Genomic DNA, 26,579 nt, shown 5'->3' with positions numbered 1-26,579 from the left:
TCTAGTTTGCTTATAATGTTTTTTTTTTTTTTTTTTATGTCTAGATCCTGTATCCATTTGGATCTTATCTAGTTAAAGGGCATAAGGTGTTGGTCTAATCTAAGTTTCTTCCATATTAACTTCCAATTTTTCCAGCAGTTTTCATTAAAGAGTGTTTTTTTTATCCCAAAAGCTGCACTCCTTGGGCTTATCAAATAACAGATTACTATCATCCTTTTCTACTTTTGAACGGAGTCTATTCCACTGCTCCACCACACTTTTTCTTAGTCAATACCAGACAGTTTTGATGACTGATGCTTTATAATATAATTTTAGGCGTGGTAAGGGTAAGCCACCTTCTTTTGTAATTTTTTTCATTGAACTCCTGAAAATTATTTACTTTTTCTTTCTCCATATAAATTTATTTACAACTTTTTCTAATTCATTACAGTATTTTTTTTTTTTTTTGGAATTTTGATTGGTAGGGCACTAAACAAGTAGTTTAGTTTTGTTAGGATTTTCATTTTTAATATATTAGCTTGACCTATCCATACCAGGTATTTAAATCTGATTTTATTTGTTTGAGAAGTGTTTTGGTATTGTTTTCAAAAAGCTTTTGGGTCTGCCTTGGCAAGTAGCCTCCCATGTATTTTATTTTGTCTGAAGTTACGTTGAATGAGATTTCTCTTTCTAGCTCTTTCTGCTGTGTCTTCCTAGTCATATATAGAAATGTTGAGGATTTATAAGAATTTATTTTATATCCTGCTACTATGCTAAAATTGCTAATTATTTCTGGTAGTTTTTCAGGTGACTTTTGGGAATTCTCTAGGTATACCGTTATATCATCTGCAAAGAGAGTTTTGTCTCTTCCTTCTCTATTCTAATTCCTTCAGTTTCTTTTTCTTCTCTTATTGCTGAGGTTAACATTTCTAATATGATATTGAATAGTAGTGGCAATAATTGGCATCCTTGTTTCACCACTAATCTCTTTGGAAATGTCTCAAGACTATAACCATTGGATATAATGCTTGTTGATGGGCTCAGATAGATACTGCTCATTTATTCCTTTACTCTCTAGTGTTTTTAGTAGGAATGGGTGCTGTATTTTTGTCAAAAACTTTTTCAGCATTTATATATTAATATAATTAATCATTTTTTATTTATGCACTATTTAGTTTATTTATGCCTTATAAGGCTGAATTCATAGGACACTCCATTTATTGGTGGAATGCCTGCCACTTGATCCAGGGGCCATGGCTGGAGATATATTTAACCCCACAGCCATCAGGAATCAGCTGCTTCTGAGCTATCATATCCTCAAACTCATCACCATTAAACTTGGTGAAACTCCACTTCTTGGAGATGTGAATCTTCTGGTGGCCAGGGAACTTGAACTTGGCTCTGCTCAAAGCTTCAATCACATGCTCTTTGTTCTGGACCTTGCCTCAAATTGACATGATGACTTGGCCAATGTGAAACTAGGCTACGGTGCCCTGGGGCTTCCCAAAAGCCCCTTGCATGCCTATCAGCTCCAGCACACAACAGCATCTTATTGATGCGGATGACATGGAAAAGATGCAGGAACACACGGATGTGAAAGCCATTCTTGCAACAACTCTTGACCATGTATTTGTTGGCACAGATGCGTGTGACTTCCAAGGCTTCTGAAGACAGCTGTTCATACTCATTTGATACCATGTGGCCACACAATGGGAGCTCTTCCACTTTTGCTTTCTTCCTACCACGATTGAAGATTCTTATCTTGGCATCAGGAACTCCTCTGCAGAACCAGGATTTGGGGTATGGCTTGTTTTTACAATACCTATAACAGCGGGCAGGACGATGGCCCATGGAGTTAGCACTGGCAGGGAATGGATCTTGCTGCAGCAAAAGGCTAGTAATAATTTCTGATAGGTTTGTTGTTGATATAATTAATTAAAGTAACAGGTTTCCTAATATTGAACCAACCATGCATTCCTGGGATACATCCTACTTGATCATAATGTATGATCCTTGTGATAACTTCTATTCATTTTGCTAACATTTTATTTAAGATTTTTGCATCTATTTTCATTAGGGACATAGGTCTATAATTATCTTTCTCTGTTTTAACTCTTCTTGGTTTTGAAATCAGCACCATATTGGTCTCATAGAAAGAGTTAGGCCAAGTTCCATCTTCACCTATTATGCCAAAGAGTTTATATAGAATTGGAACCAAGTGTTCCTTAAATGCTTAGTAGAATTCACTTGTGAATCCATCAAGACCTGGAGATTTTTTCTTAGGGAGTTCAGTGATGAATTGTTGAATTTCTTTTTCTGAGATAGGTCTGTTTAGGTATTTAATCTCTTCTTCATTTAACCTGGGCAACTTATAGTTTTGTAAATAATTGTCCATTTCACAAAGATTATCAAATTTATTGGCAAAGAGTTGGGCAAAATATTTTCCAAATTATTATTTTAATTTCTTCCTGATTGGTGGTGAGTTTAACTTTTTCATTTATGATACTAGCAATTTGGTTTTCTTCTTTCTTTTTTTTAATCAAATTTACCAGAGGTTTATCAATTTTATTGTTTTTTTCATAAAACCAACTCTTTGTTTTTTTTTAATTCAATATCTTTTTTCTTTCAATTTTATTAAATTCTCTTTTAATTTTTAGAATTTATCATTTGGTATTTGTTTGGGGGGTTTTAATTTGTTCTTTCTCTAATTTTTTAGGTGCATATTTAGTTCATTGATTTCATATTTCTCTAATTAATCATGTAAGCATTTCAAAACATAACATATCCCCTGACTGCCGTTTTGAGTGAATCTCATAGGTTTTGTTATGTTATTGCATTATTGACATTATCTAGGATAAAATAATTAATTATTTCTATAATTTGTTGTTTAATCCACTCATTCTTTTAAGTGATTTTATTCAGTTTGTAATTACTTCTGAGTTGATATCTCCTTGGCCCAATATTACATATGATTTTTATTGCATTATGATCTGAGAAAAATATATTCACTATTTCTGTCTTTCTGCAATTTTTAATTAAGTTTTTATGCCCTAGTACATGGTCTATTTTTGTGTAAGTGCCATGTACTAAAGAAAAAAAGGTATATTCCTTTCTTTCCCCATTCAATTTCCCCCATAAGTCTATCATATCTTGGTTTTCTAACAAGCTATTTACCTCCTTAACTTCTTTCTTGTTTATTTTATGATTTGATTTATCTAAATCTGAGAGTGGGAGTTTGAGGTCTCACACTTGTAGACCTTTACTGTCTACATCTTCCTGTAGTTCTGTCAGCTTCTACTCTATCCCATTAGGTGCATACATATTCAGTACTGAAATCACTTCTTTGTCTATGGTACCTTTTAGGAGGACATAGTTTACTTCCTTATCTCTTTTAAGGCTATGTGTTTTTACAGCTGCTTTGTCTGAGATAAGGACTGCTACCCCTGATGTTTTCACTTCAGCTGAAGCAAAATATATTTTGCTCCAATCTTTTACCTCTATTTTATGTATCTCTCTTCTTTAAATGAGTTTTTTGTAAACAGTAAATTGTAGGATTCTAGTTTTTAATTCAGTCTGCTATTCACTTACATTTTAAGGGAGATTTCATCCTATTCATATTCAAAGTTATAATTACTAACACTTTATTGCCCTCCCTGATATCTTCCTTCTGTTTGTATTTTTTTCCTTTTTTCCTCTTTATCTTTATTTCCCAGTATTTTGTTTCTGAATACTGCCTCCTTCAGTGTGTTTGTCCTCCTGTATCCAACCCCTCCTCTTTCTTTCCCCTTCCCTTCCTTCAGTTAGTTCCCCTTTTCCTCCCCCTCCCTGTTTCCATCCTCCCTCCTCCTTCCCCTTTCCCCCCCTTCTAAAACTTGAAAGGGAAGATGTTTTTTAAGTTAACTTTGTCTCTGTGTGTGTGTGTGTGTGTGTGTGTGTGTGTGTAAGTTAACTTTAATCCAAATCTGATGAGAGGAAGATTCAAGTGTTTCTCATATCCTCCCTCTATTACTATAGGTCTTTTGTGTCTCTTAATGTAATGATATTTACCCCATTCAATTCCCTCTCTCCTCTTATCTCCTTTCTGTCCCCCTTTTTAAGGAGGAAGTGTTTTTGAATCACTCTTTCTGTCATAAAAATCCAGAGTATCCATCACTTCTGGCTAAGTATATTCTCTCTGATTGAATTACAGTTCTCAAGAGTTATGAGAATCTTTTGCCCCCATGTTGGGATATAGCCAGTTCCATCTTATTGATTCATCTTATTTTTTTATTTACCCCCCCTCCCTTTTTTACCTTTTCATTTGTCTCTTAAAGCTCCTGTTTGATGTCCAGATTTTCTATTTACCGGATAGTGGATTCTTAGCTGCATTCCAAGCTCAATTGCTCTTCATAATGTCTCATCCCTGGGCCTTCTGTCTCTTAGTGTTGATGCACCCAGGTCCTGTGCAATCCTTACTGTGGCTCCTTGATATTTATATATTTTTTTCTACTTGCAGGAATTTTTCTTTTATCTGATAGTTCTGGAATCTGGCCACAAATTCCTTGGTGTTTTCATTTTAGGATCTCTTTCCAGAGGGGAGTGATGTATTCTTTGAATAACTATTTTGCCCTCTGGTTCCATGATATCAGGGCAATTTTCCATCACTAAATCCTGTAATCTAAAGTCTAGACTATTTTTTTCTTCATTGCTTTCAGGAAGAGTCATAATTGTCAGGTTGTCCCTTCTGGATCTACTCTCAAGGCCAGTGGTTTTGCTGATGATGTATTTTTACAGTTTCTTCTATTTCTTCAATCTTTTGGGTTTTTTTTAACAGGCTCTTGTTGTCTCATAACATCATTAGTTTCCATGGACTCCATTTTTTTAGAGAATTTTCTTCATTTACCTTTTGCAACTCCTTTTCCAATTGGCCAATTCTATTTTTGAAAGTTTTACATTTGCCCATTTGAGATCTGAAAGAATTATTCTCATTTTGCATTTGTCCAATTGAATTTTCCAATTATTTGTTTTCTTGTTGTAAGGTGTCCATCTTCTCTTGGATTTCTTTCCCCAAATTTTCAACTTTATTTTCAAACTCCTTACTTATTTTTTCAAGGAGGACTTTCTGTGCTAGAGATCAGATCATATTCTCCTCAGAGGATGTAGGTCTCTGTGAATTAATGTCTTTTCCTTCCAAAAATTTTTCTATGAACCCTCCTATCTGCTGGCCTTTCTTCATGGATCACTAGAGGCTTTATACATTGAGTGTAATATCTCCAGCTGTCGAGTAGGGGGTGCTAGAGGATTTACTCAGTGAGTGTAATAGTACCCTAATTCTTTATTGTCCTCCATGCTACTTTCCTTTGGTTTGTATTTTCCCCTTTTCCCCCTTTATCCCTATTCCCCAGTGTTTTGTTTCTGAATACTGCCACCTTCACTGTGTTTGTCCTACTATATCAATACCTCTCTCCCTTTCTTTTCCCTTTCTCTTTTCCCCTTTCTTTCTGTTAATTCCCCTTTTTCTCCCACTCCCTATCCCCCCTCCCCTTTTCCACCTTTAATGTTTGAAAGATAAAGTAAGCTTCTTCACTCAATTGAGTGTGCTTAAGTTACCTTTAAGCCAAGTCTGATGAGATGAAGATTCAGGGAGTTATCACCTCCTCCCTTCTTCCCTCTCCTTACCGTCCCCTCCTTTTAAGGAGTTTTTGCTTTTAAATCATTCTGAGTCACTGAACATTTATGAGTGTCCATCACTTATGGCTATGTATATTCTCTCTAATAAAGTTACAATTCTCAAGAGCTATGAGACTCTTTCTCCCAAGTGTTTAAATATTCAATTTCATCTTATTGGATAAAGTTATTTTTCCTTATTTTTTTTAACCTTTTCATGTTTCTCTTGAGCCTCCTCCTCCTGTTTGATGTCCAAATTTTCTATTCACCTCTGTTCTTTTCATAATGAAATCTTGGAAATCTCTCATTTCATTAAAGGTCCATCTTTTCCCCTGGAAGAGAAGGCTCAGCTTTGTCAGGTAGTAGATTCCTGGCTGCATTCCAAGCTCCCTTGCTTTTTGATATATCTCATTCCAGGCCTTTAGATCCCTTAATGTTGATGCAGTTAGGTCCTGCATAATCCTTACTGTGGCTCCTTGGTATTTAAATTTTTTCTCTATGGTTGCTTGCAAGATTTTTTCTTTTATCTGATAGCTCTGGAATTTGGCCACAACATTATTTGGTGATTTCATTTTAGGATCTCTTTTTCTGAGCTTTTTTTTTTTTTTTTTGCAAGGCAGTGGGGTTAAATGGCTTGCCCAAGGCCACACAGCTAGGTCATTATTAAATGTCTGAGGCCAGATTTGAACTCAGGTACTCAGGACACCAGGGCCTGTGCTCTATCCACTGCTACATCTAGCCACCCTCATTTTAGGATCTCTTTCCAGAAGAGATCGATGTATTCTTTCAATAACTATTTTCCCCTCTGGTTCCATGATATCAGGACAATTTTCCATCACTAAATCCTGTCATTTTACGTCCAGGCATTTTTTCCTCTTTCATTTTTTCATAATTTATAATTCTCAGGTTCTCCCATCTTGATCTGTTCTTGAGGTCATTTGCTGATGAGGTATTTTACATTTTTTTCTATTTTTTCAATCTTTTGGCTTTGTTTAACACAATCTTGCTGCTGATGAAGTCATTAGTTTCTTCAGATTCCATTCTTTTCTTTAGGGATGAAGATTTTTCTTCATTTATATTTCACAACTCCTTTTCCAGTTAGTCAATTCAATTTTTTGAAGCTGTTTTCAATTTTCAAGGAGTTTTCCATTTGCCCAAGTGTAGTTTTTTCCCCTTAGGTTATTTTTTTCCAAAGCAAATGGGGTTAAGTGGTTTGCCCAAGGTCACACAGCTAGGCAATTATTAAGTGTCTGAGGCCATATTTGAACTCAGGTACTCCTGACTCCAAGGCTGGTATTCTATCCACTGTGCCACCTAGCTGCCCCCCAAGTGTAGTTTTTAGAGAATTATTTTCTTTTTGCATTTGCCCAATTGAATATTTGAGAGAGTTATGCTCATTTTGTATTGCCAATTGTATTTTCCAAGGATTTGTTTACTTGTGAGTTGTTAATTTTCTCTTGAGTTCCTTTTCCCAACTTTTCCAATTTATTTTTAAACTCCTTCTTGATTTCTTCAAGGAAATATTTCTGTGTTGGAGAGCAGTTCATATTCTCCTCAGCAGCGCTAGATATTTCTGGGCTAGAATCTGTCTCTTCTAAATATTTCTCCATGGGCCCCCCATTTCTCTGGCCTTTTTCCATCTTTCTAGGATCTTGTGTTGGGGAAGAACTGACTCTCAGAGGTTTGCTTTTGTAGTTCCTACAGGCTTTGTTCACTTGGCTTAGTAATTCCAAGGACCAGCAAGTAAGGGGCACTGATTGATTTCTCTTGAGTGCTTGAGGTCCTCAGCAACAGGGTCTGAGTTGACTTTAGCACTGTGCTGGGTCCACTCACTGAAGCCTCTACAGTTGAGGCTAGCCCTCTGGCTTCCTCCAGCTGCTGGCCTCATGCTGATTGTCTGTTCTTGTCTCCTGGTTCACCCATGGTCCCCTGAGTCAGACCTTCTTGGTAGATGTTTTTGTCCTAGTTTCACTTTCTTGAATTTGTTGATCAAATTTCTGTTAAGATATTTCTCTCATGTTGTTTGTGAGGGGAAAGAGGAGCACTGAATACAGTGCCTGTCTTCCTCTGTCATCTTGGCAAGAAATCCATGACTGATGATTTATAAAATCCTTTGAGATCTTTGATATCTTATACATTCTATTGCATCGATATTGCTTTGATATTCTTGACTCTTTTTTCCTAACTCTGCAAAAGAAAATTTTGAAAATTTGATTGGTATGACACTGAAAAAGTAATTTAATGAGGTAGAATTATCATTTTTGTCATGTGAATTATCTTGCCCTTGAGTAATTGACATGTTTTTTTATGTGTTAAAATGTTAGTTTGTGTGTGAAAAGTGTTTGCGATTTTTTTAAAAAATTTCTATGTTTTGGCATATATATGCCCAAATATTTTATATTGTCTGCAGTTACGTTAAATGGAATTTCTCTTTCCTTATCTTGGTGCTGGGCTTTTTTGGTAAGGTATAGCAATGTAAATTATTTTTCTGTGTTTAATTTATATCCATCCACTTTCCTAAAGTTGTTAATTGCTTCAAACTGTTTTAAGTTGATTTTCTAGGTTTCTGTAAGTATTCCATCATATCACCTGCAAAGAGTAAGAGCTTAATTTTTCTCATTGACTATTTTCATTCCTTCCATTTTTTTATCATATTGATAAAACTAACATTACTAATTCAATATTAAATAACAGTGGTGATAAAAATGAAATGATTCCACATTAGGGTAATTTACACACACACACACACACACACACACACAAACATATACACACACACATACACACACTCTCAAGCACCTATGCACACAAATGTAATCCACAAAATATTATAAAAGTCTTACTCAGATTTTAAGAAAAAATCTATGAAGTATAAGAAAACATGATTTGGGCTTATATTGAATAGATTTCCACATATAAAACAGAAGATTTACTTTATATGGATATGCTATTATTCAAATTGTTAAACTCTGTGCTAAGCATACTGATAGTTACTTCAGAGATCTTAAATGGTATATTTTCTTATGAAGGAGATGGGGCCAAAATAAATAGAATGAAAGATCGTTTCATTATTCAAAACACAAAATGTAAAGGAAATATATATTTTACATTAAAGAGCTTTCAGTTTTTACTAGGAATGATCAAGATTTCAAAAACAACCTAGTCCATTCTGTTGATAATATGAAAGCATTTTTTCAAAACAATAGGAAGTTCTATTTCCATGATCACAAGATGAATGCATGTTTCATTTGTCTAGTTGAGAGAGCTTCAAGGAAATTCAGCTAATAAAGAATCAGTCAGTTGCTATGCATAGCAATTGAAATGAATGTCTACGGATAAAATTTAGGAGGCACCAATTTTCTTTATTTAAAATTCACCAATATCTCTTATGCCAAAAGAAAATATAAATTAACATGACAAAAGTTTGCACATTTAGTTTTACCAATTTCAATGATTAGAATAGCACAATACAAATTATATTCAGGAAAATCTGTGATTTTTTCATGAATAGTGAAGGACTTATATTAAGTAAACATATAAAATATTGGACACATTTTTGAAGATTCAAAAGTTATGTCATACCCAATATACAGGTTATAAAATTAACATTTCATTGTGAGAATATAAAATATCAAGGAATTGGCAGAATAAGATACAATAAGTCATATTAATTTTTCCCAGAATTATAAAATATTAGAAGTGAAAAAACACTCAAAATATAGAGTACAATTTTACTCAGTGTTATGAATCTTTTCAACACCATTTCTGACAAATGTAGATTTGAAATTTCTTAACCTCTAGTAACTTATTGCTTCTTGAGATATTCTATCCCATTACTAGGCTTCCTGCTTACAAATATATGCATTCACTTTTTAAAAATTTCTTGTATGGAATATAGGAAGTTTCTTGTTTCTTCCATATGATAGTCTTTTAGATACTCTGATTAATTCATCTCCACTCCTGCAACAGTTCTTTTCAATTATTTTCAGAGAATCCCCCATCTTCTTACTATCCTTCCAAGCATTTCTTATAAAATATCTTGCCTAGAATGATGCACAACTAGACATAATTCTCCAGATATATTTACCTAAGTCCTTAGGGTTGATTATTTCATATGAATTAAAAACAAATTTACTCAATGGAACATCATTTAAGCACCTATCATTTTAAAAGAATAGTTTTGGGAAATGAAAGCAATAAAAATGCAAGTAATTGGGAAAGGATACATACTCTTTAAAGTACATTTAATTTAAATGAGATAGAAGACATGTACAAAAGTAACTATAAAACAAAACAAGATATAATTAATTACATTAGAATTGTGAAGTCAGATGAAAATTACTAAGAAAGAAAAAAGTTATATTTGAACTAAATGAACTTCTTAAATGAAATATATCATTTTAGGAGACTTTTTGAAAAAAATAGTATTTTCACAGATAGTGTTAGGATCTGGAAAACCAGTCTAGGCCTTTTCATTGTCCCAGAGGTATAAAAAAAGAAGGTCTTATTGTGGGTGATGTTAAGCAATCAAATTTGGACAGAAAGGAAATAATGTGAAATATAAAAGTTATAATGTAATGAATCTTTAATGTCAAACAAAGTATATATCTTATTCTGTAGAAAATGATACCAACTAAAATTTTTTGAATAGATGGTGATTCCTTGTGACACAACATTAATTTCACAATATGATGGATAGATTAGAGAGAAGGTAAGAGACAAAGAATTACAATTTATTATTTCATTGCACTAATGAAGAGTTAATAAAGACTTGAAGGAAGGAGCAGCGTAGATAGCAAAATGGAAGAAAACGTATTAAAAGTATTCATAAATGTGGGTGACTGATCAGGTAAGGAAGTAAAACAGAGGGAAAAATTAAAGCTATTCTTAAGGGCACAAGCCTGAGTTAAGGAGAGAACAGTTCTTCTACTAATAGAGATCAAGATAACAGGGAAGGGAACACTTTTTTTGTTTGGAGGAATAAATATATTTGGAATGTGATTAATGAAGTACTGTAGAAGACCCTACATAGAAATTGAATGTATATATGGAGGTTAGAAATACAGTATCTTAAATTTTGTTTGTTTAGTAAAATCAGTCACTAATTTAACTTAATTCATGAATAAATCTGCCTGGAGATACAGATTTCTGACTCAAAGTATTCTTTTTGTCAAGTTGAAAAGTCCTCCCTATTCATACAATTTTCAATACTTATTTTATAGTAGTGAAAGATGAGAAAGAATTTCATGACAACGGGATTGGAATTGGAGAGTGGAAATAACTATATGAGTTTTAGTAACAATTATAGGAAAATTATGCCAAGAAATCCATGTCTATGCAAGCATTTTTCTGTGAAAAAAATCTGTCTCCCAAAAATTTTAAGGAATTCTTTTTTTTCTAATCAAAGTAAGCAATTTGTTCAATGAAAAAGAATGAAAATATATTTTATTTCCTGTATTCTCTACATAAATAAGAAACTTTTCTTATATGAATTTAATAATTTCCATCAATATTCATGACTCATTAGATATTCAATTGGGGTGGTGGTGAAAATGAGATTAAGCCCAAAAGAAAAGCATTACAGCATCAACTTTTATATTTTTAAAACTTATTTTAGTTTTGTGAGGTCCCATAAGAATTTAGTCAAGGGTTCAGATAAAAAAAACTCATAAATAATTCTCAGTGAGATTATGGTTGAAGGTATAGATAGGAATAAATTATCAAGACATATGAAACAATGGAGATCAGAGGACTAAGAAATGGGAAATGGTTTTAGGGATAAGTTTTTCAGATTGCTTTGTTATAAATTGTTGTTCAGATACTGGGGGCATGTAAGTGGGCAAAAGGTAATAATATAAGCCTATAAAAATTAATCATAAGACAGTGACATTAAAGTTACCTAAACATTACTGAATAAAAAATATGAATGATATAAATTAGTTTGTCAAAGGAACAGAAAGCACTCATAGATCAAGAAGCAATTCATCAATAAATTAAATAGAAGTTTATGCAATATAAAAAGGTTACATAACAAATATAAAAGTTGCAATGATATTAATGAAGTAAAATCAAGTTAAAAATTAAATATGAGTAATGAAGAATTACAAAAACAAAAATAATGGAAATATACTTGCAAACACTAATCAAATAATTCAGGAAATAATTTCATATATATAATGCTAAGTCATAATTTGAAAGGCAATAATTATAAATGGTATCAGTTAGGTGGTCTAGTGGGTAGAGTTCTGGACCTTGAGTCAGAAATATCTGAGCTTAACTTCAGTCTCAGATACTTATTATATGTGTCATCTTGAGTAACTTGTTTGACTCTGTATCTTCATCTTTAAAATGAGCTGAAGATAGAAAAGGCAAAGTACTCCAACATCTTTGCCAATTAAAATACAAATGGGGTCTCAAAACGTTTTACATTCCTGAAATCAATAAACAACATCAGCAGCAGCAAAATTATGACATGACATGAACAGGAGATATACATAAATCAAAGAAAGATAATTACTGAGAACGATTATATTCTTTCCTAATTGCTCTTATGATGAAATCAAACTATGGTATTATTTTAGAAAGTTTGAAAGAATAGAATTATTCTTTTCTATTCAGCTAATTTACAAGTATTATCTCCATTTTTAAACATTCTCCTAAGCTCCACATATATAAATATTATATATATATATATATATATATATATATATATACATATATGATGTCTGTGTGTGAGAGAGATGATTGTACATAGAAAAGGAAAAAATTACATAAAAACTGAGATTCTGAGACTAGTTCTATAGTAAAATGTTTACTATATATATTTATATATTATTAGGATAAAAAATTTGTTTTTATTTACTCATGCTTTTTGTTTTGTTTTGTTTTGGTTTATTTGCTTTTGGTCTTTACTGTGCCTGGTAGTCTGAAATTGACAGGAATTATCAAAATGTAGTTTTGTTAGTTTTTGATAGATATTGTCATAATGAATTTAACCTGAAACAACCCATCCCCTACATATTTATAGTGAATTAACAGCAATAGACAAAGATGGGTAAGGCAAATCCAGTTACTGAACTATGGTTACAGATAACATTAGCTATAATGAGAGCAAACAAACTAGATTTCTGTGCAACAGTAATTGGGTAACTCCAGTGAAATTAGATTCAATGTTTCACAGAAAATGTAGAAAGTGTCCATGTGAGTTTCAGGATCTTTTTTTCATATTTTTATTTTTCTGGTAAAAACTAGGAAGCAGATAGGAAAAGTTGAAAATAGAAAGGTTTGTGAGATTGCATTTTTTCAAAATAAATGGTGTTAATTAGAAATACTGTCAGCATTTTAACAGCTGTATTGTCAGTCAAATTACATGAAATATGTCACCCTATTTTGAACAAGTTTAATAGTATGAGTTTAAATATATTCAGTAACAGTAAAAATAAAAATAAAAACACTAATATCATTTTATCCATTCTTTTAAATTTACTCTACTACACATTCTCCTAAAAATTCTTTCTATACAGAATTTCTTTAATGAGTAACATAGTTAATACTATATTAAAATATTTACAAAAAGAATTTTAAGAACATTTTTTTTAAAAAGACATGACATTATTTAGGAATTCTAAATTCTCATGGGGAAAATTTAGTTTGAAGTTACAAAAATTTAACCTGTTTCTGAATCCATTGCAGAATTTAATTTTTTATTCTATAGTTCATCATTAGTTCATACATTTTGATTCTTCTCTGAATAGTCTGCTGGACTATTTGAGTCTAACACAAATTTGCCTATGCATGTTAAGACATATTCTGACTTAAACTTTCCTAGTCAGCACTGTAAAGCTGTACTAGGTGACACATGAGTGAGGCTTGAAAATTGTTGATCATAAATTCTGTCTGTTTCATATTTCAAATGAGCCCCTTAAGAAGTATCACAGATTCCCATCAAAATAAAAGTTTTCCATTTGTGAAGATAATATACTTATTTATTCAGGCATCTATCATGCATGTACTATGTCAATATTTTTAGGTTCTGCTAAAATTCACATTATTGTCATCACTGACATTGACCATTTAACATTAAAGTAGTTCTAAATATGGTTCTTAAAGGGACTTCAATTGAATTGTTTGTGGCTTATTTTATTGGCATAGAATTTTAGAATTCTGTGGGAGTTTACAGATCATCTTATCTCATAGTTCCATTTTTAGAAGAGGAGAGAGTCTTAAGGAATTAAATTGATTCATTTAAGGCCACCCAGATACTTATTTGCAGAAATTCTAAATTTCAGTGGAATGAGTTTCTATTATCTTACATTATTATTGATTCACTATTTAATAGTGACAAATTTAATGAATTTAACTCTGCAAAATCCAGAAAAGTTTACAAATCAGTCTGCTTTATTTAAATATTTCTTTGAAATGCATTCTGAGTTGGTTTATAATTCTTTTATAGACTCTATGGATAAAAAGAAATTGTTTCACTTTTTAAAATTTTTTATTTACTTTTTTTTCCAATTACTTGAAAAGGTTATTTTTTACATTCATACTTTTGTAAGCTTTTAAGTTCTACATTTTTTCACCAACCACCCTATCTCCCCCTCGCCATGGCACAGAACAATTTCATATAGATTGTACATGTAAAATTGTGTTTAATTTAGTTCCATATGATTCATGTTTTGAAATAGAAATTAAAACTTAGGGGAAAACATGAGAAAAAACTTATCAAAGAAGTTTAAAAATATGACCATAAGATGTTTTGCTTTCAATTTAGACTCCATAGTTTTTTTTCTCTGAATGTGGATTACATTTTCCATAAGAAGTCTTTCAGGATTATCCTTAATCATGTAACTGCTGAGAAGAGCTGTGTCTGTCATAGTTGATCATCTCACAATGCTGTTATTAATGTGCACACTGGTTTTGCTCACTTAAATCAACATAAGTTACCACAAATATGTCCAGGCTTTTCAAAAGTCTAGCTACTCGTATAACAATATAGTGATAATATATATATATATATATATATATATATATATATATATATATATATATATATATAACACAATTGTAGCCAATGACATTTATATACCATAATTTGTTCAATTATTCCCCAATTCGCGGGCATTTTTTCAATTTGCAATTTTTTTGCCACAACAGAGTTACTTTAAATATTTTAATATATGTGGGACTTTCCCCCTTCCCTGTTTTATAATTTATTTAAGATATATATAGACCTAGTAGAGGTATTGCTGGATCACAGAATATGTGCAGTTTTATTTTCCATTTGGGCATACTTCCACATTGCTCTCCAGAATTGTGGGATCAGTTCATAACTCCATCAAACAATGCATTAGTGTCCCAGTTTTCCCATATCCTCTTCAACATTGTTCATTTTACATTATTTCTCATTTTAACTAATCTGATAGGGTTGGAAGTGGTACTACAGAGTTATTTTAATTTTAATGTTTCAATAGATAATTATAGCATTTAAAATATGATAACTAATGTCAGTTTTTCCATCTTGATACATTATACACATTTTTCTGCCTTTCTCCCTTCCCCACCCTGTCCTCTCATGAGCAAACAGTGTGATAAATGTTGTACATTTAAATTGTTTATATATTAGTCAATTTGTGTATGACAATCAGAACTAAGCAAAAAAGAAAGACAACATTGGTATAGGAAAGAAAAACAAAAGAGAAGTTTTAAACAAGTGAACATAGTATCCATTCAGAGCCTGTTTTTTTCCCTCTTTATGTGGATGGCATAGTTCCTAATAGGTCTTCCAGGGTTGTCCAAGATCTCTGAAATGCTGAGAAGAGTTGCATCCATCACAGTCAACTCACAATTCTATTAATTTGTATAATGTTCACTAGGTTTTGCTCCCTTCATTCAGTATTAGTTGGTATAATTCTTTCCATGTTTCTCTTGAGTCTGTCCATTCATTGTTATAAAATAATAATACTCTATATCATTCATCACTCATTCCACAATTGATAGGCAGTGTCTTCATTTCTAATTCTTGGCCACTACTAAAAGAGTTGTTATAAAAATTTTTGTACATGTTGGACTTTTCCCAATTTTATGATTTCATTTTTAAATAGGCTTTTGATTAAAAGTATAATCAGATTTATGTCTTTTGGGGCATAGTTCCATATTGTGCTTCAGCAGGACAGGATTAGTTTACAATTTCACAAACAATACATTAAAGTCCCAAACTTCCCAAACCTTCTCTATTTTCCTTTTTTGTCTTCTGAGACAAACTGATTGGTATGAGGTAGTATTTGATATTTTAATTTGCATTTCTCTAATCAATTATGATTTGGAATATTTTTCATTTAATTCCTTCATTTGAAAGTAGCCTATTCATATCCTTTGACCATTTATCAATTGGAGAATGAATTGTAACTTTAGAAATTTGATTTAATTCTATATATTTTTTTGGAAATGAGACTTTTACAAGCAGCACAGGAGGTGAAAATTGTTTCCCAATTTTCTGTTTTACTTCTAATCGTAGCTGCATTAAGTTTATTAGTACAAAAACATTTAAATTTATTTAAATTTATTTAAATTTATTATGGTCAAAATCATCTATTTACCATTTATAATGTACTCTAGTTCTTGTTGTTTATAAATTTCTTCACTTTCCCTAGATCTAACAGATAAGAGTGATTCTAGATCTATTAATTGGTCTATGGTATCACACTTTGTGTCTAAATTCTGTACCCATTTACCCATTTTGATGTTATGTTTGTATAGGGTGTGACATGTTGATCTATGCTTAGTTTTTGTCATACTATTTACCAGTTTTCCCCAGCAACTTTTGTCAAATAGTGACTTCTTATACTAGAGGCTAACATCTTTGGGTTTTTCAAATAATAGATTACTATGGTCATTTACTTCTGTTTCTTTTGTTTCTATTGTAATGCACTGGTCCATTGCTCTATATCTTAACCATTACCAGGTAATTTTGATGACTGCTGATGACTTTAGTATAGTTTTACATCTGGTAAAGCTAGGCTACCATCCTTTACCTTGTTCCCCATCAATTCCCTCATTACTCTTGTATTATTTTTGTTCCAGATGAATTTTGTTGCAATTTTTTTCAACCTCTGTAAAATGGTTATTTGGTAGTTTGATTGGTATGGCACTGAATAAGCAATTTAACTTGGGTAGAATTGTCATTTTTATTATATTAATATCACCTAATCTTGAATAGTTGATGCTTTTCCAGTTGTTTAGATATGACTTTATTTGTGTGATGAGACTTTGTTCTTTAAATATTTTCAAACTGAATCCTTTATCAGGGACATTAACTGGAAAAAAATTTTTTCCCAGCTTTATTCTTTTATTCTATTCTAAATTGCATATGTTTATGTAAAAACTTTTTTAAATTTTTAATTATTGGGGCAGCTAGGTGATGCAGTGGATAGAGCACAGGCCCTGGAGTCAGGAGTACCTGAGTTCAAATTTGGCCTCAGACACTTAATAATTACCTAGCTGTGTGGCCTTGGTAAGCCACTTAACCCCATTTGCCTTGCAAAAACCTAAAAAATGTTTTAATTAGTTACATTATTATTTCTATAATTTACAAGATTCTCTATATCTTAGTGATCACTACCTTCTCCCAATTCCATAGTTCTGATGAATAAATTATTCCTTGTTCTCCTAATTAGCCTCTGGTATCAAACGTTATGTCTAAATCCTGTAACCATTTCTATCTTTTCTAGGTATTGAGTGTGAAATGTTCATCTATGTTTAGTTTTGGCATACTATTTTCCAATTTTCCTAGTAGTTTTTGTTAAAAAGTGACTTCTTATCACAGAAACAGGAAACTTCAGATTTATTAAACATTAGATTACTGTAGTCATTTACTACTATTTCTTTTGTACCCAATCTCTTCCACTGATCCACCATTATATTTTTTAGCCATCACCTGAGGGTTTTGATGACTGCTGTTTTATAATATAGTTTTAGATCTGGTATAGCTAGGCAAACTTTCATTGAATCCTTTTTCATTAATTTCTTTGATATTCTTGATGTCTTTCTTAATTTTTTTAGTTCTGTTTTTTTTGGCAGTTTTATTTTTATTTCACTGAACAAGTAATTATGTAGAATTGTCATTTTTATTATATTATGCTATATTGTTATAATATTATTATATATTGCACTGGATAAGTAATTACATACAATTGACATTTTATTATATTATCAATATTATATTGCTCATGGCCCAACCTTTAGCAACTGCCCTTTTCAAATTAGTTAAATATGACTGTATTTGTGTGAAAAAAATTTTTGTCATTATATCATACATTTTCTGCGTTTATCTTGGTAGACAGATTCCCATGTATTTTATTTTTTCAACAGCTACTTTAAATGTAATTACTCTTTCTATCTCTATCTTTTGGTCTATTTTGCTTATATTTAGAAATGCTGATGATTTAATATATGTTTATACTATATCCTGCTATTTTGTTAAATTATTTCAAGTAGATTTTTATATGATTTTATGTTTTGTAGAGTTCTTTATAAATACCAGTATATTATCTGCAAAGAGTAAGGGTTTTTTTAATCATTGCCTGTTCAAATTGCTACAATTTATTTTTTTCTTCTCTCATTGCTGAAGCTAATATTTCTAATATGCAATTGAATAATAGTGAATATAATGAACACCCTTGTTTCCCCCCTGACTTTATTGGGAATTTTCCTAGTTAATTTTCATTACATATAATGTTTGCTGGTGGTTATAGATAGATACTGATTATTATTTTAAAGAAAATAGTATTTATTCCCAAGGTCTAAATTATATTTAATGGGAATGACTACTATATTTTGTCAAAGACTTTTTCTGCATCTATTTAAATAATCCTAAAATTTATGTTAATGTTGTTATTGATATGCTCAATTATGCTGATTGTTTTGTAATAATGGACTATCCCATAATTTGTGCTATAAATTCAGTTTGATTCAAATTTATTATATTAATGATCACTAGATGTCATCTCTCTGTTAGTATTTCATTTAAATTTTTTGCATGAATATTGATTAGGTAAATTTGTCTATAATTTTCTTTGTTTTCGTTCTTGTTGATTGAGTCATTAGTATAATATTCATGCAACAAAGAGGATTTGGCAGAACTCCTTTCTCATTTATTTTTCTTTATCCTTTCCTCTTATCCCTCCTCATCAATATTTTGCTTCTGACTGCTGACTCCCTAACTATACCTTTTACCCTTGCCCTTTTCACCTCCTACTTCTGTGTAAGGTAAGATAAGTTTCTAAACTCTACTTAGAAGGCATGTTGTTTTTACTTTGGTTAATATCTGTGGAGAGTAATATTTACTTGGTGTTCATACTTTCCCTTCATTCCCTCTACTGTAATGGGTCTTTTATGATCTTCAAGTGGTGTTGTTTATCCAGTAATGTGATCACTTTCTTCTCTCAGTATCATCCTTTTTGTATGTCTTAATTGTTTTATCCCTGTCTTGGACCCATACCCATTGTCAACTCTCCTGGATAGAAGTGCAATTCTCAAGAGTCATAAATACAAACACATCATAAATAATTTATACCTATACCTCCTGTATAAATGTACTTCCTCCAGTGTCCCAATAGAAATTCAACCATCATAAGGTAAAGTGTCATCACTTCATCATGAATTCATACCTATACCCTCCAACTGTCCCAAGTACAAACTGCATGAACTAAAAAATCATCACATCATGATCAATTTATATTTAATTATGCTCCTTTCAACTGTACTAAGTGTTATGAGTCAAATATGTGATACAGTGGATATAGCACTGGTTCTGGAGTCAGAAGGATCTGAATTCAAATCTGACCTCAGATGCTTGATACTTACTAGTTTTGTGATCTTAGGCAATTATCTTAGCCCCATTGACCATCAAAAACTAAAAAAAAAACAGTCTTTGTGCTTTTTGGCTCCTTTTGATAATTGAGTTCTGCTCCTGATAAACAGGGTTAGAGTCCCAAGCTCTTTTTCCTGAGGGTTGAGAGTCTGATCCCTTGCTTTCTACTCTTGCATCTCAGTTGATCATAGTTTATTCTCTGAATTAGAGTAACCCAGTCAAATCTCACCTGCTATACCAGTTCCTATGCTTGAACTCTGCTTTTTAGACTAGAATTTGGATACTCATTGATGACCTACTGAGCTAGGAACTAAGGTGCAATTTGGCTAAGAGCCTTCTCCTGACTACTCATCTCTTCTCCCTGTGCTGGGCTACACTCTCCTTTCACTCATGAGACAGATGTTTTCTGAAGTTCTTCCATGATATCTTGAACTGAGAATTTGTTTCACTGTTTTTTTATGGGTTCTGTTACTTTAGAATCTGTTTAGAGGCTTCATCCAAAATTTCATTTGGTAACTTGTTAGTTTCATGCCACAATCTTGTCTCCACCCAGGAAGAACCCTATATTGTTTCTCAAACATGTGTCATGTTCTAGGATTATATGTTTATTAGGTAAGTGACAGCAAAAGAACTTAAGTGTTTATATACAAAGTTAGAATGCCAACAAGTATGATATCTTTGCCTGATGTAGGTGCTTTAAAATCTTTTAAAATCTCAGCATATTTAATACCGGATCAATGATTCATGGAAGATAATGCTCAATATATTAGCTGTCTTTTGACTAGATAATTTCTTTTGAAAACTGAAATTACAAAACATTCAGAATGAATGACATAGAATCATAAATAAAAATAGTAACAACCAATTGCATGTTATTGCTCCTTTACCTTTTTCCATTAGATTAACTCATCGTCATTATATAATTTTCAGAGTCAGCTGAGGATTCTTTCAGAAAGCAATAAAGAAATCCTGAATTATTGACTGCTATCTTGTCAGATGTTCTTTTTGTTCAGATACCTATTTTGAAGATGAACTTTATATTAGCCCCTCCTTATGTCATTATTTTTAAGTGAATGAAATTATGTAGAAAAAGGAACATATAAAATGGGTTTAGGAGCATAAGAATTTGTAAGATTTCCTTATGAAGCTAATCAGTATGAACTATTAAGTCCATATTATCTGAAAAACATAATAGAAAGATAGAGATACAAGGAAAGAAACTCTCTCTCTCACACACACACACACACACACACACACACACACACACAACACACATACAGAAAACCTCCTTTCCATTGGTAGAGATATTAACATAAAATGTCTGATTGGCTCCAAGACAGCACAAAAACTTGGAAAATTTACATTAGACCAAAATTCCAGGGTATTTAAGAAGAATATCTTTATTCATTTGACTCCTTTATATAAAGTATACATTTAAAATCCAAATCTGTGCAAATATACTAAATACAGGAAATATAAAAACTGAAGTCAAACTATTGTCTTTGCCCCTGAAGTATTTATATTCTATTGGGAGATATAGCAATACAAGAGGTTAATTGATAAATGATAATTTTAGGAGTGAAAGAAAACATACTGCTCTAGGGATCAGGAAAGACAACCTGGAGTTAAAAGTTGAAATAAGCCTTGGAGATAGTCAAGCTTGGCAAAAGGATGACTTAAAAGATGAAAACATTCCAGGATTTTGTGATAATCTAGAAATGGAAATAAGGTTGTTCTGGGGATAAGAGAGTCTAATTTGATTGCAATAGAAAGTGTATGAGGAAAATTTGCCGAAATAAATGGAAAATAATGTTTGAAATATTCTGAAGAAATTTAAATGTCTAGTAGTGACCTTTATTCTATTCTAGAAGCATCAGAGAAGTATTTTATTTCTGTTTCTATAAAGATAATAGCAATAGTATTATCAATACTAATAGCTATTATTAGTATGTCATGTTTTATATAGTATATATATATATATATATATGTAAATATTATAGACACATGTTATCCAAATATATACATATATGCTCTTTCACACACATATAGATAGATTCATATGTGGACCTATTTATTTGTCAATCAATTTACATTTGAATGAATTTTTTAAAAATGTGTATGATTCTCTTACTTACATTTTCTACTGGTACATATGCAGTGAGAACTTTGCAGTTGATTGTGAATTTTAAACAATTTCTCTAATTTCCTACCTATGACATACTTATGAAGGCCCTAATTTTCACAATTATTTCACATATGAAAAAACTGAAGTTCAGAAATTTGAAGGTAATTGCTTCAAATTACTACACATTTTATAAGTAGGAACCTCTCAAAGAAGGTGACATTGTTTTTACTCATTTCTTTTGAGCAGGGTGAGCTACAACCCCTCAGTGACCCAGTCCATGCCAGAGATAGGATCTTCATTTGGATAGATTCAAGGGAATTTTTCCATTCAGATTAAATTTACATTTAGGTTTAAATTATATTCTCTTCAACGTCTCTCATGAATTTCCTATGTTCCTTTTAGATTTTTTTTGGCATATTCTGCCTTTAGATACACTAATTAAAATAAAAATTTTGAACTAAATGAATTCTGGGGCTCCTACCAGATCTAAAGTTAACCTATGATCTTGTTTTTAAATAAAGTCACACAAGTCAATATTTTTGCTACTTATGCTTTTATGGATGAAATCATAGACGTTGACTCCCTTTTGAACCTATCCTCCAATATGTAATAGTTATAATCTAAATGGGTACCAGTTTTTTTATTATGCAATTTAAATACAACAACCTTTGGAAAATGTTAATCAATTAGTTAATGATGCTCAAAATGATGTCAAAATGCTTTAAATTACACTCTAGTACATTTATTATATAATTTATTATCTGTTCAATTCAAATGAATTCAATAAATGGCAAGTACCACACACCGTGCTGGACTCTAAGTAGACAAGGAAGAAAAGGAAATAGTCTCTATACTCATGACATTTATATTCTGTTGTATGTATGAGCATGAACAGTGCTTATTAGCATTACAATGCTAAATATAGAAATGTACATGTATGAAAATGTGGGTATATGTGTATAAAAACACTTACACACATGTATAATTGTGCTTACATATATATATATTCATGCATATGGACATATTTAACACATATGAATGAACATACAGCTAAATAGATAAATAGTGATAATTGTGATACTTTGACAATATTTACTAACTACATTTCAGTGGTGATCTAAAGATATTTCAATTTTTTATTATATATCACATCATCTTCAGCTGAGTGGTTAATTGGAGGAATTTGAAGTCATCATCCCTAAAAAAGAAAGAAATAAAAAGAATATTTAATATCTGAATTCTATTTAATTATTGCAAAAGTTGAAGCTACATTTATCAAGTATATATAATTTTTTTATTATATCAGTCCTATTATATCAGTCAAATCAATTGTCCCACCAGAATGTTCAAGAATAGAAATAAAGAACTGATAATTTAATGTCCATGATTGTATATACTCCATCAAAACTAAGATTTGGCAAATACTTTTTCACATAAGTTTATGTATAATGTTTGAGTATATTAGTATATGTAGTTATATAGTTTCATGTGCGTATATATAGGAATATGCATGTGCATATACATATATCATTGATTCAAATATTCAAGTAAGTAATATATGATTATTGATGACATATCCAAAGACTGTCACTGACTCAAACTTTGTGAAAAGGATATTTTTTTTGTACACATTGATTTCTATTTTAAGGATGTTTTGGAAATTGTCAAATAGTCATGAATTTGTTAATCGTTTCATTTAAACTTTTATAATCTTCAAAATTGGTGAGATTCTTCTCACATTCTACTGCTTATGATTAGAAAGAGAAATTCCCCAGAATAAGTAAGCCTGTGACCTGAAATATGGTCTTAGAAAACAGAGATATCATTGAATTATTTTATTTAAAAAAAAAGCCTTGACTAATATTCTATAAGTTTTGGGTAGAAATAGAAAGGTGAGAACGTAATTTCCTTTAGACAAAGAAAATAAAATATAAAAAAAAATTTTCCTTATTTCTTATCCTATGCATACATATTCTCTCTCTCTCTCTCTCTCTCTCTCTCTCTCTCTCTCTCTCTCTCTCTCTCTCTCTCTCTCTCTCTCTCTCTCTCTCTCTCTCTCTCTCTCTCTCTCTCTCTCTCTCTCTCTCTCACACACACACACACACAAACACACATAAAAAAACAAACACACACATTGTTTCTTTTAGGGAAATTGAGTCTGAGCAATAGAGCAAGAAAAGAAGAAAAGATCCAAGGAATAATGCCTTAATTAAGAGACTCCATTTTCTGCCAATTTCATTAAAATTTCATTCCTGGATGTCTCTCTTCATCTTCTCCCTGACTTTCAAGATACAACAAAAAGATGATATTCCAGAAAAAGTCTTTCCTAATCCACATCAGTGCTCATGACCTCCTCTCACTATGAGTTTATTAACTTTATGCTATATGTGTCTTATTTGTGCATGGTTGTTTTCATGTTGTCTTCCTCTATTAGACTATAAGCATTTTAAGAGATGTGTTGATTTTTTCCTGGGTTTTAATAAACATATTCCTTTTTGTTTCTTTCTCTACATACCCCCCCTTCACCCACAGAAACCTTTTCTCCCTTGCAAAAGGAACCCAGTCTAATCAGACATTAACATGTTAACTGTTGAAGTAGCTATTGAAACCTTTTCAGCAGAGGGTTGACATGACTTGACTTATGAATAACAAGACCAAAAATATGATGCTATAGTAAATGACATATAAGAAGAGAGAGAAAAAGACTAAATGGAAAGATTTTTCAGGACGTTATTGCAGTAGTCTTTGAAATTAGTCATGAGGGCCTGAATTAGAGAGGTGACAAAAGCATTTGAAAGATACTTCTTTTGAGAAGGGAGAAAATCTGAGTACTTGTGAGTGCATGTGTTTTCAGACATGGTCATTATGTCTGTAGGTTTCATTTAATTAAAATTTTTTTACAAGTGAGAATCCATTGAGAAGAGGCTGCAAGAAGTATATAAATGATTATTACATATTTTATAAAAAGAGATAAGTGAGGAAGATTGCATAGTTAGAAGAATAAACAGGATGTGAAAACTGAATGAGAGAAAAAAAAAACAAAGAAAATGACATGATTATTTAACCTTTTAAATAAGTGTTTAAGAAGGATAATGCTTTCAGAAGCATATTTTTGTTCAGGTCTTGGGATCAATTACTTATATTGAAATTCTCCAATAAAGTAAAATATCAATTGGGCAAAAAAAAATTTATATCCATAAGATTAGAAAGGAGGAAGAATTCAATTCATAGTAATTCACTTTAAATTTTTTTTAAGGATTCTATATATCTTTGCATATATCAAAAGGGTGAATGTTACTGTTTTATATTTAAATATAGTATTTAAGGTCTCACAATTCATCTTTGCTTGACAACAGTTGTTTAGATCAATAATATTATTATGCCACTATACAAATGAAGACCTTGAAGCAAAATGGAATAATTGTCTTAGACAGACCACCTAGTCATTAGATAGCAGAACTGGGATAAAAATTCAATTAGTCTGATTCAACTAGCCCATGACTCATCATCAATTCTGATGTGTCTGTACACATTTGGTGCAATGTAAAGTATGATATAGAAAGATACTATATATTAAAATCCCTGGATCACTATAACCATGACTATAAACATTTGAGGAAGAAATTAAATAGTACAACTATATGTGGGACTTTGTTCTACCCTACAAATAATTTAATTACCTTTTTCTCCTATTTTAAGTCTTCTCTGACCACTCCAAATTGAAGTGATCATCGTCTTGTGAATTCCTCAATACATCCTCTTTTCTATAAAAATTCATTAATCGATTAATTATAGACATTTTCTTATCTTTAACTGACTTTTCAATATTTAATACTTATTTAGTAACTTAATTTTTTTTTATTTCTTGTCTCTACAACTAGATTGCAAACTTCTAAATAGAAGGATTCATCTTTTATATATTTTTTATCCAGTAAAGCTTTCTGAATGTAAAAATAAATTTTCTGATTTTATTAATTAATAGTAACTGATATTTAAGTAGCACCCTCTTTTTTACAAAATAAAGTATACAGTTTTTATCTCATCTGATTCACAAAGCTGTCCTGTTAAATAGAAAGCAGTGATATTACTATCCCCACTTTCAGATGAAAAAACAAAATCACAGAGAGATCAAGCTAGTCCTAGAAGCAATACTCAAATTCAAAATTTCTTATATTAAATTCAGAACCATTTTTATGGTTGTATGTATATGTATACATGCATATAAATAAGTGTGTAAGTATGTATTAATTTATACATTTATATTTATGTTCTATTATGAGATCTCCTTAATTTAGGTATAGTTAGGTATTCAAAGATACTTTTGTAACTTGATCATTTGGAGATTTACTTCATTTTCTGATTAGAAATGATGCTATAAATGCTGGTTAGGTTCCCAGACAAGTCCCCCCATGATCTTATTTCATTTATTTCAATTTAATAGTCATTTATCACATCAATCCTGCATTTATAACATTGTGCTCTGCACTGGGAATGTGCAAAGTTTAGATAAGCCCCTGCACTCATGAAATTTAAAGTCAAATAGAGCAACTTTTGAAGGATATAAATTTCAGACTAGCTGCCTATAGATTAGTTTCCTTCTTTATAAGGTTCTTAAACTAATGAATTGAATACCAAGAAAAAAAAGTTGTGGGAGCTACATAAAATGTGCATATTGTATTTCTACACACACATATACATATGTGTATATATGTATAAATACATAAATATACATAAAAACATATGTATATATGTATAAATGCATATGCACACATATAATAGTCACATGGGCATATGGGTATGAATTTATATGTGAATGTATTTATATATAATCTATGTATTAATTTTTCTGTATAATTAATATATATAAACACATACTTATGATTTACATAGCTAAATAACAATACTATGTGAAAAGTTCATTACAAAGGTGAAAAACTAAAAGTGATGAATGAAATGATAAAT

The 26,579-nt window shown here is 31.2% G+C and overlaps 1 protein-coding gene across 1 annotated transcript; it reads right to left on the bottom strand.

The window, feature by feature from the left end:
* Positions 1–1,392: 1,392 nt before the first annotated feature.
* Positions 1,393–1,830, bottom strand: LOC141489700 (large ribosomal subunit protein uL16-like). Its single transcript, XM_074190186.1, has one exon. The coding sequence runs from the start codon at positions 1,828–1,830 to the stop codon at positions 1,393–1,395; it is 438 nt and encodes a 145-aa protein (XP_074046287.1).
* Between the last annotated feature and the right edge of the window lie 24,749 nt (positions 1,831–26,579).

Source organism: Macrotis lagotis, chromosome 5 (genome assembly GCF_037893015.1).
Source record: "Macrotis lagotis isolate mMagLag1 chromosome 5, bilby.v1.9.chrom.fasta, whole genome shotgun sequence".
In the NCBI taxonomy this organism is placed as follows: Eukaryota; Metazoa; Chordata; class Mammalia; order Peramelemorphia; family Peramelidae; genus Macrotis; species Macrotis lagotis.
This window is presented reverse-complemented; position numbering and strand designations above follow the sequence as displayed.